The 14028-nt window shown below is 37.7% G+C and overlaps 1 protein-coding gene across 4 annotated transcripts in view; it reads left to right on the plus strand.

Moving 5' to 3' along the window:
* Window positions 1–13727, plus strand: part of ZMYM5 (zinc finger MYM-type containing 5) — a 33039-nt gene extending 19312 nt beyond the window's left edge. For all 4 annotated transcript variants that reach the window (XM_058690536.1, XM_058690522.1, XM_058690516.1 and 1 more), the window contains 4 exons: window positions 4032–4317; window positions 4866–5022; window positions 5961–6173; window positions 12296–13727. In XM_058690536.1, the coding sequence (XP_058546519.1) occupies window positions 4032–4317; window positions 4866–5022; window positions 5961–6173; window positions 12296–13048 (1409 nt within the window). In that variant the 3' untranslated portion in view covers window positions 13049–13727. The remainder of the gene's footprint in view (window positions 1–4031; window positions 4318–4865; window positions 5023–5960; window positions 6174–12295) is intronic.
* Window positions 13728–14028: the final 301 nt, after the last annotated feature.

Consider the following 14028-nt stretch of genomic DNA (forward strand, 5'->3'; position numbering starts at 1 on the left):
TTTCTTTGGAATGGTTCAGAGTAGGAAAATTGAGTAGTAATGAAACTTCTGAGTACTAGGTGATAAAAAAAAAAAAAAGTTCATTGTACTATATTCTGTATTTGCCAGCATGTCATCCTATGGTCTGAGAGAGTTGCTTTTGTTACTTGTTCCATTCTATTTTTGCTTGTAAGATAAAGGTATCTTGAAATAGGACAAAGAAAATTAGAAGCAGTAGGTGGGTAATTTAAAACTGAAAGTACAGTTGTTAATGTTAGTAGTACTTTGAAAGGCCTTTGAGGATGTGATAGGTGGAGGGGGGCCATAGACCTCTTGTTAATGACCAAAGCTATTTTTGAAGAGAGGCGACAGAATAATTCAGTACTCTAGGGCCTCAAAGCTTCATCATCATGCAAGAGTTAGTTAGAAAGGCAGAACCCTGGGGCACCTGGGTGGCTCAGTCGGTTAGGCATCCGACTTCAACTCAGGTCATAATCTCACGGTTTGTGAGTTCAAGCCTTGCATCAGGCTCTCTGCTGTCCGCACAGAGCCTACTTCAGATCTTCTGTCTCCCTCTCTCTGCTCCTTCCCTGAGCTTGCGTGTGCGCATGCGCGCTCTCTCTCTCTCTCTCTCTCTCTCTCTCTCAAAAATAAACATTAAAAAAAAGAAAGAGGGGCGCCTGGGTGGCGCAGTCGGTTAAGCATCCGACTTCAGCCAGGTCACGATCTCGCGGTCCATGAGTTCGAGCCCCGCGTCAGGCTCTGGGCTGATGGCTCAGAGCCTAGAGCCTGGAGCCTGTTTCCGATTCTGTGTCTCCCTCTCTCTCTGCCCCTCCCCCGTTCATGCTATGTCTCTCTCTGTCCCAAAAATAAATAAAAAACGTTGAAAAAAAAAATTAAAATAAAAAAAAGAAAGAAATGCAGAACCTCAGGCCCTTCCTTAAACCTGTTGATTTAGAATCTATATGCATGTATGTATGTATATATTTTTAAATATTTGACTTTTAAGTAATCTCTACACCTATTGTGGGGCCCAAACTCCCAGCCTCGAGGTCAAGAGTTGTATGCTTTACTGACTGAGCCAGCCAGGCACCCTTAGAGTCTCTGTTTAAACAAGATTCTTAGGTGATCTCGTGACTGTTAAAGTTTGAGAAACATTACTACCTGTACATAATATTGTACCATTTTGAAGCTAGCAATAATATATGATGGAGGAGTCCGTGTGTGAAGTTAGGAAAACTGAGACTTTGCAGAATAATCCATCACCTATATTAATGATTATGAAATAATATTTAGAAGGCTGAGAAGAAACTGTAGAAAGAGTTGCTTTAAAAAGGATTTTGGAAGGGTGCCTGGCTGGTGCAGTTGGTAGAGCATGCAGCCGTTGATATTGAGATCATGAGTTCAAGCCCCACATTGGGTGTAGAGCTTACTTAAAATGAATAAATGAAATTAAAAAAAAATAGTGGTGCCTGGGTGGCCCAGTCAGCTGAGCATCCGACTTAATTTTGCCTTATGTCAGTGGTCTCATGGTCATGGAATCGAGCCCCACATTGGGCTCCGTGCTGAGCATGAAGCCTGCTTAAGATTCTTGTCTCTCTCTCTCCCTGCTCCCCACCCTCTGTCCCTCTCTTCTGCTTTTGCTCTCGCTCTCTAAAATAAAATGAATAAGAAGTATTTTAGAGGGGAGTATAATGATGTTCTGCATTTGCTTGAAATACACAAAACACATTGTTTAGAGGGATGAATAGATGTTGATAAAGCAAAAATAGTAAAAGGGGAGAGAATAGACTTGGTGGGCATATGAGTGGTCACTGTAAAATTTTTTCTTTTCTATGCTTTATATTTTTCGTATTAGGGAGGAAGTGGTTATGAAAATGGACATCACATACCAGATTCTGTACTTATCTTTGATTTGCATATTTGCTTTATTTTGTAATATATTAATACTTTCCTCTTTGAGACAAAAAAGTGGCTAAATATTTTTTTTGCAAATGCCCTGTGTACCAAACATACTGCTTTACTATATGCATTATCTCATTTAGTCTTCATAACACTCTGATGAGTTAGATATCATTTCCAGTTTGTAGTTGAGAAAAGCAAAACACAATTTAATGTACTTGCACCATCTAGTAAGTCAGGAAATGCATTTTGAACCTAGGGTTCTTAAGAATTGATAACTACCGCATTGCACGATTCAAGGGCCACCATTTACAGTTTGGGCACAATAGAGTATCGTTCAAATACAAAGTGGATAGGGGCATCTGGATGGCTCAGTTGGTTAAGCTTCTGACTTCGGCTCAGGTCATGATCTCACAGCTTGTGAGTTCGAGCCCTGCATCAGGGTCTGTGCTGATAGCTCGGAGCCTAGAGCCTGCTTTGGATTCTGTGTCCCCCTCTCTGGCCCTCCCCTGCTTACTCTCTCTCTAAAATAAACAAATGGCACCAAAACAGATACTCAGATCAATGAAACAGAATAGAGAACCCAGAAATGGATCCACAAACGTATGGGCAACTAATCTTTGACAAAGCAGGAAAGAATGTCCACTAAAGACAGCGTCTTCAGCCAGTGGTGCTCGGAAAACTGGACAGCGACATGCAGAAAAATGCGCCCAGACCACTTTCTTACACCATATACAAACATATTCAAAGTGGATGAAAGACCTAAACGTAAGACAGGAAGCCATCAAAATCCTAGAGGAGAAAGCAGGCAAAAACCTCTTTGACCTTGGCTGCAGTAACTTCTTGCTCAACACGTCTCCGGAGGCAAGGGAAACAAAAGCAAACATGAACTATTGGGACCTAATCAAAATAAAAAGCTTCTGCACAGCGAATGAAACAATTAGCAAAACTAAAAGGCAGCCAACAGAATGGGAGAAGATATTTGCAAATGACATATCAGATAAAGGGTTAGTATCCAAAATTTATAAAGAACTTACCAAACTCAACACCCAAAAAGCAAATAATCCAACGAAGAAATGGACAAAAACATGAATAGACACGTCTCCAAAGAAGACATTCAGATGGCTAACAGACACATGAAAATATGCTGAACATCACTCATCATCAGGGAAATACAAATTAATACCACAATGAGATACCACCTCATACCTGTCAGAATGGCTAACAGTAACAACTCAGACAACAGCAGATGTTGGTGAGGATGCATAGAAAGAGGACCTCTTTTGCACTGCTGATGGGAATGCAAACTGGTGCAGCCTGTCTGGAAAACAGTATGGAGGTTCCTCAAAAAATTAAAAACAGAACTACCCTATGACCCAGCAATTATACTACTAGGTATTTATCCAAGGGATACAGGTGTGCTGTTTCAAAGGGGCACATGCACCCCAATGTTTATAGCAGCGCTATCGACAATAGCCACAGTATGGAAAGAGCCCAAATGTCCATTGATGGATGAATGGATAAAGAAGATGTGGTATATATACAATGGAGTATTACCCAGCAATCAAAAAGAATGAAATCTTGCCATTTGCAACTATGTGGATGGAATAGAGGGTATTATCCTAAGCGAAATTAGGGAAAGACAAATCTCATATTACTTCACTCATATGAAGAATTTAAGATACAAAACAGCTTAACATAAGGTAAGGGAAGCAAAAATAATATAAAAACAAGGAAGGGAACAAAACATAAGAGACTTTTAACTACAGAGAACAAACTGAGGGTTGCTGGAGGGGTTGCCTCCGGGAGGGGGGACAGGCTAAATGGGTAAGGGGCATTAAGGAAGGCACTTGTTGATGTGAGCACTGGGTGTTATACATAGGTGATGAATCACTGGTATCTACTCCTGAAGTCATTATTGCACTATATGCTAACTAACTTGAATGTAAATTAAATAAAATGAAATGAAAAAAGAATTCAAAGTGGATAGTTCCCCTGGGATTGTGCCACAGGGTTGCCTGGCTCTGACCATTTGCTTATAGGGCTGCCTCACTATTCTGTTAAACTTGCAAAATGAAAATTTTAAAATATTTTTCTGATGTGAATTTTGAATTGTTCCATGACTTTTTCTTGTATGTTTTATTTTTAAGATTCTTGGATCTCCCAGTCAGCATCATTTCCCCGTAATCAGAAACAGCCAGGGGTGGATTCTTTATCACCAGTGGCCTCCCTTCCTAAGCAGATTTTCCAGTCTTCAGTCCAACAGCAACTTACTAAACCAGCTAAAATCACTTGTGCACACTGCAAAAAACCTTTACAGAAGGGACAGACAGCTTATCAACGAAAAGGATCAGCTCACCTCTTTTGTTCTACCACCTGCCTTTCTTCCTTCTCTCATAAGCGCACTCCAAAGAAACGCAATGTAATATGTAAAAAGTAAGCTGTACTTTTCAACCTGGCTCCATATAATTGAATACTGGCAGTATAGATGTGTGTTGAATGTAATTGAGAGCTGTATAGATTCATGGATACGGTTGTTGCAGAGATAATCTTCAAGTTTATTGAGCTTGAGTTATCCTAGAGTGTGTCAGAGCTGTGACTTCATCTGTGCTGTCCTTACTCTTGGCAGGAAAGGAAAATGTAAAAATTGACCCTCTCTCTGCCACTGACTTTGCCTTGCTCCTTCCCATCTTTTACCTTCGTTCTACCAAGTTGCTACCACCTTTTTTGAGTCCTTCAAAAATCATAATAATCTGTGAGATGGTTCTTGTGCTACAAAATGTTTTTACCTCCAAATCATCTCTTGCTGTACTATTTAGGAACTCTTGACAGTGAAACCAAAGGTGGGTTTTGCTAGATCCAAAAATTACAGTTGATTCCTAGGATTAAATCATGAGAAAATGAAAAATGTCATTTCTTGTTCATATATTTGACTTTTATTAAAATGTAATATTCTTAAGTTTCATCTGTCCCTTGTGTTTCAGAGATGCACCTACAAAAAAAGCTACTACTGTTCAAGTTGAGTCAAAAGAATCCTCCCAAGAATTTTGTCGTACATCTTTGCCTCCCTGTGAAGACAACCAGAATCTTAGAAAAAGAGTTAATAAATCAAGATGTATAATCTGTAGTAAAATAACAGAGGTCTGGATTTTTATATCATATTTAAGCTACTATGTAGGTTAACAAGGATAATTTTAAGTGTTATTATATGTTCTGCCATCTACATAATATGCATGTCCTGGATCTACACAATGAAGTTAAAGGAAAGGATGAGGATATGTTAGAACTGTTTTGTGAACAAATATCCCATTTGCATGCTATGGAAAGTACACAGCTATTTCCATGGAAGTGGATATACTCCTAAACAAAGTAATGGTGAATTTTGTTCTTACTAGCCACTCTAAATAATAAAGTGTAGTTTCAGGACATGAAGGAAGCAACCAGTCCTGGTACAAGAATATGTAGAACGAGTGGAGTGTAAGTGTGTTGAAAACTTCACGTTTCTTAAGTGGTATTGCCATCTTTCCAGTTGCCTAAAGAAGAAACATGCATACAGGCAGTCTTTACGTAACAAACGCCTTGGCAACTGAATTTGGTGTTCCTTGGAGCCATGCAAATTGAGGGCATGATTTTATCTCAGTTACCGCAGAGCTGAGCAAAGCGAGAACCATCTTATTTATGCATATACAGACACCATCCTGAATATAGTAATACTGATTCTTTTAGCACCTTCCATGAATTTTCTAGGGCAGTGAAGTTTATAATAACAAAAATTACCAATCCATTTCTTTTAATTAGGTCGTATCAAAATCTTCTAAACAGTTTGTTTCCTCTAGTTTTTAAGTGTCTCTGGGGAAGTTATTACTGACCTCATAGCTTTTTGTTCCATGAATCTTACTTTATTGTAAGATCAAAGATAAAAATGAAAGAATAACAAAATGTAATTTTTACTCTTTTCCCTGAATATTTCTTCCACTGAGAAATTATTAGAGATTGTTTCTTTTGAAGAAACTAGTTATCTCCTTGCTTACTGTGCTAATCTGGCTCATTTATTTAATAAATTCTGGCTTTTCTTTTAGATTCGTCATGAAGTCAGCGTTAATAATGTAGTACATAAACTGTGCAGTAACCAGTGCTTTAATAAGTACAGGTTAGCCAATGGTCTAATAATGAATTGCTGTGAACAGTGTGGAGAGTACTTGCCTAGTAAAAGTGCTGGAAACCATGTCCTGATGATTGAAGGTCAGCAGACAAGATTTTGCTGCCAAAGTTGTGTTAATGAATATAAACAGGTAATTATTTTCAATGCATTTTAAATGATTAAGTATACAATAGCTTTTCCCTGTTAGCTTACATTAACCAGATTTATCTTAGAATCTCATTTAGTTCCGTTTTTGTCAGTCACTGAGCTGTTGCATCTCAAATGAGTATTGAAATCAATTGATTGTTCCAAGCTAGTCTTCCTTCCTCTTCTGTGGTTTAGAATAGCTTGAAAAGAATAGGTATTAACATAAATGCTTGGTGGAATTCACCTGTGAAGTGAGTCCTAGACTTTTGTTGAGAGTTTTTTGATTGTTGATTCAATTTCAGTACTGGTTATTATCAGTCTGTTCAAATTTTCTATTTCTTCCCGATTCAGTTTTGGAAGATTATATATGTTTCTGGAATTTACCTGTATCTTTTATGTTGTCCGTTTGTCAGCATTTAATTTTTTATTATTGTATCTCCTTATAATCTTTTGTATTACTGTAGTGTCATTATTTCTTCCCATTTCTGATTTTGAGTATTTTTTTTTTAATGAGTAGCTAATGCTTTATCAATTCTGTTTATCTTTCATAGAACCAGCTCCTGGTTTCGTTATTCTTTTTTTGTTTGTTTGTTTTGTTTTTTTGGAGAGAGCACGTACAAGGGGGTAGAGGGGCCAGGGGGGGTGAGAGAGAGAGAGAGAGGGAGAGAATGAATCTCAAGCAGGCTCCATGCTCAGAGTGGAGCCCAGCACAGGGCTTTATTCCATGACCCTGGCATCATGATCTGAGCCAAAATCAAGAGTCAGATGCTCAACTGACTGAGCCACCCATTGTTTTTTTTTTTTTTCTTCCTATTGTTTTTCCAATCCTTATTTACATTTATTTGTACTCTCATCTTTATTATTTTATTAGCTTTCAGCTCACTGTTCTTTCTCTAGCTCTTTTATGTATATGGTTAAATTGTTTTAGATTTGGCTTGTTTCTTGAAATAGACCTGTATTGCTGTAAGCTTCCCTCTTAGAACTGTTTTTGCTGTATCTCAAAGATATTGGACTACTGGCATTTTGTCTCCATGTTTTTTTTTTTTTTTTTCCTCTGATTTCTTCATTGACCCATTGATTGTTTAGTAGCATGTTGTTTAGCCTTCATGTGTTTCTGTTTTTTCCCATTTTTTTCTTATAATTGACTTGTAGTTTCATACTGTTGTTGTCAGGAAAGATGCTACATACGATTTGATTCTTCTTAAATTTACTGAGACTTATTTTGCGGCCTAACATATGATCTGTCCTGGAGAATGTTCCATGTGCACTTGAATGTGTATTCTGCTGGTTTGGGATAAAATGTTCTATATATACCTGTTTGATCATCTGGTCTAATGTGTCATTCAAAGCCACAGTTTCATGTTGATTTGCAGTCTGGATGATATATCCATTGATGCAAGTGGGGTGTTAATGTCCCCTCTATTACTGTGTTACTGGCAATTTCTCCTTTATGTCTGTTAACATTTGCTTTAAATATTTAGGTGCTCCTATGTTTGGTGCATAGATATTTACAATTGTTACATCCTCTCTTGCTCTCTTTCCTTGTGGTTTGATGGATTTCTTTAATGTTATGCTTGGATTCCTTTCTTTTTTATTGTGTATGGATGGTTTTGAGTTGTGGTTGCCATTGGGTTCATATATGACATCTTATGTGTATAGCAGTCTGTTAAGTTGATGGTTGCTTTATTTCAAACACATTCCGAATGCACTACATTTTTACTACCTTCTCCATGTTTTATGTCTGTCATATTTTATATCCTTTTATTTTGTGTATTCCAAGATAAATTTTTGTAGATCTAATAGATTTCCTACTTTTGTGTTTTAACCTCCATACTGGCTTCATAGTGATTAATCCTACTGCCTTTACTGTATGTTTGCTTTTACATGTGAAATTTTTCTTTTCATAATTTTCTTCCATTTATGGCCTTTTTTTTCCAGTTAAAGAATTCCCTTTAACATTTCTTACAAGGCTGGTTTAGTGGTGATGAACTCTAACTTTTGTTTGTCTGGAACTGTTTCTTGTATTCTGAATGATAGTCTTGCTGCATAAAGTCTTCTTGGTTATAGATTTCTTCTTTCAGCACTTTGAATATATCTTGTCACTCTCTTGGTCTGCAGTGTTTCTGCTGAAAAATCAGCTGGTAGCATTATGGGGTTTCCCTTATATGTAACTGTTTTGTTGTTTTAAAAGTTCCGTATTTATTATTACTTTTTGCCATTTCGTTTATGATGTGTCTTGGTGTGGCCCTTTTTGAATTTTTTTTTTTTTTAACGTTTATTTATTTTTGAGACAGAGAGAGACAGAGCATGAACAGGGGAGGGGCAGAGAGAGAGGGAGACACAGAATCTGAAACAGGCTGCAGGCTCTGAGCTGTCAGCACAGAGCCCGAGACGGGGCTCGAACTCACGGACCGTGAGATCATGACCTGAGCCGAAGTCAGACGCTTAACCGACCAAGCCACCCAGGCGCCCCAATGTGTGGCCCTTTTTGAATTCATCTTGTAAGGGGCTCTTGGTGCTTCCTAGACCTGAGGGCTCTCGGTGCTTCCTTCCCCCAGATTAGGGATGTTTTCAGCTATTATTTCTTGAAATAAGTTTTCACTCACCCACTCCCCTTTCTGGCATCCCTATATTGCAAATGTCATTACCCTTAATAATGTTGCAGAATTCCCTTAAATTTTTTTTTCATTTTTTATTCCTTTCTCTTTTTGCTGTTTAGCTTGAATGATTTCCATTACTTTGTCTTCCAGATCACTGATCTGCTCTACTTCCTCTCATCTCCTATTGATTCCCTCAATTGCAATTACTAAATTCTTCAGCTCTGAGTCCATTCTTTTTTATATTCTCTCTTTGTTGAAGTGCTTACTGAGTTCATCCACTCTTATCTCAAGTCTAGTGAGTATCTTTATGACCATTCATGAATTCTTCATCAGGCGTATTGGTTATCTACATTTTATTTAGCTTTTTAATTGTGATTTTGTCCTGTTCTTTCACTTGGGCCATGTTCTTCTATCTCCTTATTTTGTCTAATTTTCTGTGTTTGTTTCTATGTATTACGAAGGTCAGCTACATCTCGTTTTGAAAGTAGTGGCCTTATATAGAAGAGGTCCTGTGGTGCCCTGTAGCACAGTCTTTTCTGGCCACCAGAACCAGGTGCTCCAGGTGTCCCTTGTGTGGGCTGTGTGTGCCCTCCTGTTGTGACAGAGCTGCGATTGCCTTTGGCCCAACCATCTGTAATGACCTACTTTGTTTCCTGTGGGCCCAATGGGGAGGGTTTGCTTCTGATGCCATTGAGAAGCCTGTCATAGTTGTTATGGACTCATTTGTGGGTGGGGTGGCATTCAGCCTAGCAATTTGCAGTTAGCCTTTCTGTCACAACTGCAGGGCAGGGCTTGCTCCCTGTGCAGCCAGGTAAGGATCCCAGTTGCAGAAACTGTAGGCGTGTTATTTCTCCCGCTTCCCTAGGGCAGGAATCACTTTAGAGTGGTGCCAGTCCTGGCTGGGGCAGGGCAGACGGTGCTAGCAAGTTAGAGGGAGAGTGTTAGCGTTAACTTTTGCAAGCAACCAGTTACCTAGGCTGGGGGCGGTGGGGAATGCTACCCATCAGCACTTTTCCTAGAGTAATCTGCAGATTATTCTGGCACACTTTCCAAGAGGAGTCAGTAAATCTTCATGTATTCCTCAGATGCTTTTCAAACCGCTGCTTCTCTGGTGTGTCTCAGGTCAAGTTTTTTAGTATATAGACTCCTTTAAGGGGGTGGACTTCATTTCCTATCATCTTCTTGCTATCCCAGCATTAAACCCACTGGTTTTTGAAGCTCCCAAGGCTTAAGCCCTACTGAATTTTTCTTTCTTTTTTCTTTCTTTCTTTTTTTTTTTTTTTTTTTTTTTTTTTTTTTTTTTTTTTTTTTTTTAGGCAGAGACATTACTTTATTCAGGCAGGGATGAGCCAGACACAACATGGCAGGAATACAGGGGGTCAGGACATGGAAGCACACCCTCACCCAGTCACCCCAAGAGGGTACAGTGAGTGGAGAGGGGGTTGGCAAGCCCTATCACAAGGACCACCACAGCCCCCTCCTCTGGGAGGAGCCTTTCCCAGCTGACAGGAGGGAGAGAAAATGGGGTGCAAGTAAAGGAGCCTAGTCTTACAGTGGTTCAGCTAAGCTCCATTGATTTCTAAAGGTTTTGGAGTTAAGCCCTGCTGGTTTTCAAGGCCACACGTTATAGTGACTCAGATCCTCGGTGTCAAGAGTGCACAGTGTGGGGTCTGAGCCTCTCTTTTTTCCATGCTTGTGTTGTCCCTCTTGTTTGTGGTTAGTTACACCAGGTATTTATTTGGTTCCCAAGCACATCTCGTCAGTGTGGACTTATCTCTGTGATTAGCTGCGGTCTTTAGGTCATTTTCAGAGTTCGTTGTGTAGATGTAGTTGTTCTCTTGTTGTGTCCATGGAACGAGGTGAAGTCAAGATCCTCTATCAATTGGTACCAAATCATTTTTATGGGAAATGTAAGATCTTTCTTGTTTTTATGTTTTTTTTGAGAGAAGTGGGGCTTGATCTTACCAAGTGTGAGACACTTAACCAACTTAGCCACTCAGGTGCCCCTTTGATCCCATAGTTTTAATTAATATATTTTGATGATTTCTAAAATATATCTGTAGATGATATTTTTTCCTCTTTTTTTATTTGAAGGTTGTTTTGTGTGTAGATATTTCTTTCAATTTCAGACTATTCTATACATCTGTAATCTCCATTTTAATGTTCCACAAATACCTCATATTCCATGTCTAAAGCTGAAACTCCAAACCTGCTTTCATTCTGTTTCCCATATCCTTATCTCACCATTCAGTCAGATGCCGAGGCAGAAACTTAGGGCTGTTCTTTACTCCTCCTTCCTTAACCTCCAGAGTCACTCCGTTACCAATAATCCAGATTCTACTTCCTAAATATCTCTCAACTCTATCCTATCTCTATTCCTATAATCCTAGACGAAGCCACCATCATCTTTTCCAGAATGACTACCACAGTTTCCTGGCTGTCTCTGTACCATTTCGTCTTCCTTACAGTTAGAAATGATAATACCATCAGAGCAGTCTAAGTACAAATTTGGTTATGTTGCTCCTGCTTTTTTTACTTCAGTGCCGCCAATATTGCTTTCAGGATTAAATCAAAACAAAATTCTTATAAGTTTTTTAAACTTGAACTCAGTGTTCAATTGTGCTTTGTAGAAAAATAGTATAGCTAATAGGATGCATTCACATTATATACATCTTTGTTATTTTGATTTTTTAAAATTTTATTTTATGGACTCTAAAATCAGTTCTATGTCTTTATTAAATGGAATCATACAATATGATACCTTGTGGCTGGCTTTCACGTATCGTACTGTGTCCAAGTTTCATCCGGGTTGTAGTGTATAACTTCACTTGTTTTTATTGCCAAATACTATTTAATTGTATGGATAATACCCACATATAAAAAAAAATTTTTTTAACGTTTATTTATTATTGAGAGACAGAGCATGAGCATGAGCATGGGAGGGACAGAAGCAGGGAGACACAGAATCCGAAGCAGGCTCCAGGCTCTTAGCTGTCAGTACATAGCCCAACGCAGGGCTCAAACTCACCTCAAGATCATGACCTGAGCCAAAGTCGGATGCTTAACTCTTGAGCCACCCAGACACCCTTTCCCACATTTCTTGTTTATCCATCAGTAATGGACATTTGAATTATTTCTATGTTTTGTCTGTTATGAATAATAACATTGCTGTGAACACTTTGTACAAATATGTGTAGACCTGCATTTTCACTCTGGCGTTGGTGGGTCATATGGTAACTCTTCAACTTTTCAAAAATTGCCAGGCTGTTTTCCAAGGTACCTGTACCATTTTACATTTGCACTATCACCTTAGGAAGGTTTCAATTTTTCCACATCTTTGCCAACACTTGTCATTATATCACATATCTTTTATTATAGTCACCCTAGTGGATGTGAAGTGGGATGTGGTGGTTTTGATTTATATTTCTTTGATGACAAATGAGCAACTTTTCATGTGCTTATTGAGCATTGGCATATGCATTAATCTTAACAATTCTAACATAAAATTGTAATCTGTTTCTCCCAGATGATGGTAACAAAATCAAAAAATTTATCAGCATCAGAAAACAGAAAAAGGAATGCTATAAGAGAAGAAAATGAAAGGAAATTATATGGATCATTGAATACTCTTTTAGAAAAAAAAGAGAGAATACCAGAAAAAAAGGAAAAGACTTCAGAGCTACAGGTGTTGGCAGAATGTAGGACAGATGATACATCACTGATCAAACAGGATGTGAATTTACCTTCTATAACCATAGCTGATAAATTTCAAGAGCAACTGGAAGAGAAAAAATCAGAAGACTCCATTATATCGGTTGTACTTTCTGCAGACCCAGGTACATGGCCCCGTGTTTTAAATATTAAACAACGGGACATTCTTGTTGAAAACGATCCACCTCAAGTAAGAAATTTTAACTTTCCAAAAGACAATACAGGGAGGAAGTTTTCAGAAACTTATTATACACGAATTCTTCCAAATGGTGACAAAACCACTAGATCCTGGTTACTTTATTCAACTTCAAAAGATTCTGTGTTTTGTTTGTATTGCAAACTCTTTGGGGAAGGAAAAAATCAATTGAAGAATGAGAATGGGTGCAAAGATTGGCAGCATTTATCACATATTCTTAGCAAACATGAGGAAAGTGAAATGCACATTAATAATAGTGTTAAGTATTCAAAATTAAAATCTGATTTGAAAAAAAATAAAACTGTGGAAGCTGCAGTACATGGATTGCATAAGAATGAGAAAAATGATGGTGTGCTCTTGTTGTACACATAATATACCTGATGTGGTTTTGACATAACAAGGTCATACATTTATTCAGAAAAGATCTGTAACCCTAACAGTACCATTTGTTGTTGTGAAGCTCCTATAACTTTCAACAGTTCATTAGCAATAAGTATAATAGCAAACAGTAAAGAATGTTTCTGTTTCAAATTCTAAAGCTAATTGGATTCAATAGTAATTAATACGGGTTTCAATAAAGGCAATTGTTACTTTTTCATTCTATCAATTCACACCTTTTAAAATTGGCATTTGAGGGCTAACATTTGACAGGTTTGGTTAATTTTCTGTTCTGATTACTTTGAAAAAAGGAGAGAAAGGCTTAGATTTATCAGTAGTAGTTTGAACAAGATACTATGTGAACATTCTCATTATTATTAAAGTAAAAACATTTAGAAACAGTTTGAGCGTAGAATGGAATCCGAAACTGCAGCTTTTTGCTATTAAACCAAATACCTGCGATTTCTTTCTTTTGGGCAAAACATTGTTTTATTATTTGGGCAAAATGGCATTATTTGTTACTTCATATTAAGGTGATTACTTTGCATTTTATTTACTTTAATTTATAAATATTTTAGATTTTATTCTTGTGTGAGAAGTATAAGAATAAAGAGTGTATACCTATTTTTATGTTAGTACAAATATAAGAAATATTAAAAATATATTAAGTTAACCTTTAGGTTTTGTGGCAATTTTTTTTTCTTCTGAAGACTACATGCTTGAAATTTGAGAAACACACTAATGAAAATTAAGGCTGTCCACTTTTTCAAATGATCAGTGCTCCCATTACTATATATTTAGTAATTCTCCCTTTATATCTGATTTCGGATACCGACTTTATCATATATTAAATTCTTACATATACTGGGCTTTGTCTCAAAGCTTTGAAACAGAATGACAAATGAACAATGACTAGAGCAGAACTAGGTGTATTCTTTTTGGTGGGTGACACTAGGAGTACTTGGAGACTGTCA

The sequence above is a fragment of the Neofelis nebulosa genome, chromosome 1, assembly GCF_028018385.1.
Source record: "Neofelis nebulosa isolate mNeoNeb1 chromosome 1, mNeoNeb1.pri, whole genome shotgun sequence".
NCBI lineage: Eukaryota > Metazoa > Chordata > Mammalia > Carnivora > Felidae > Neofelis > Neofelis nebulosa.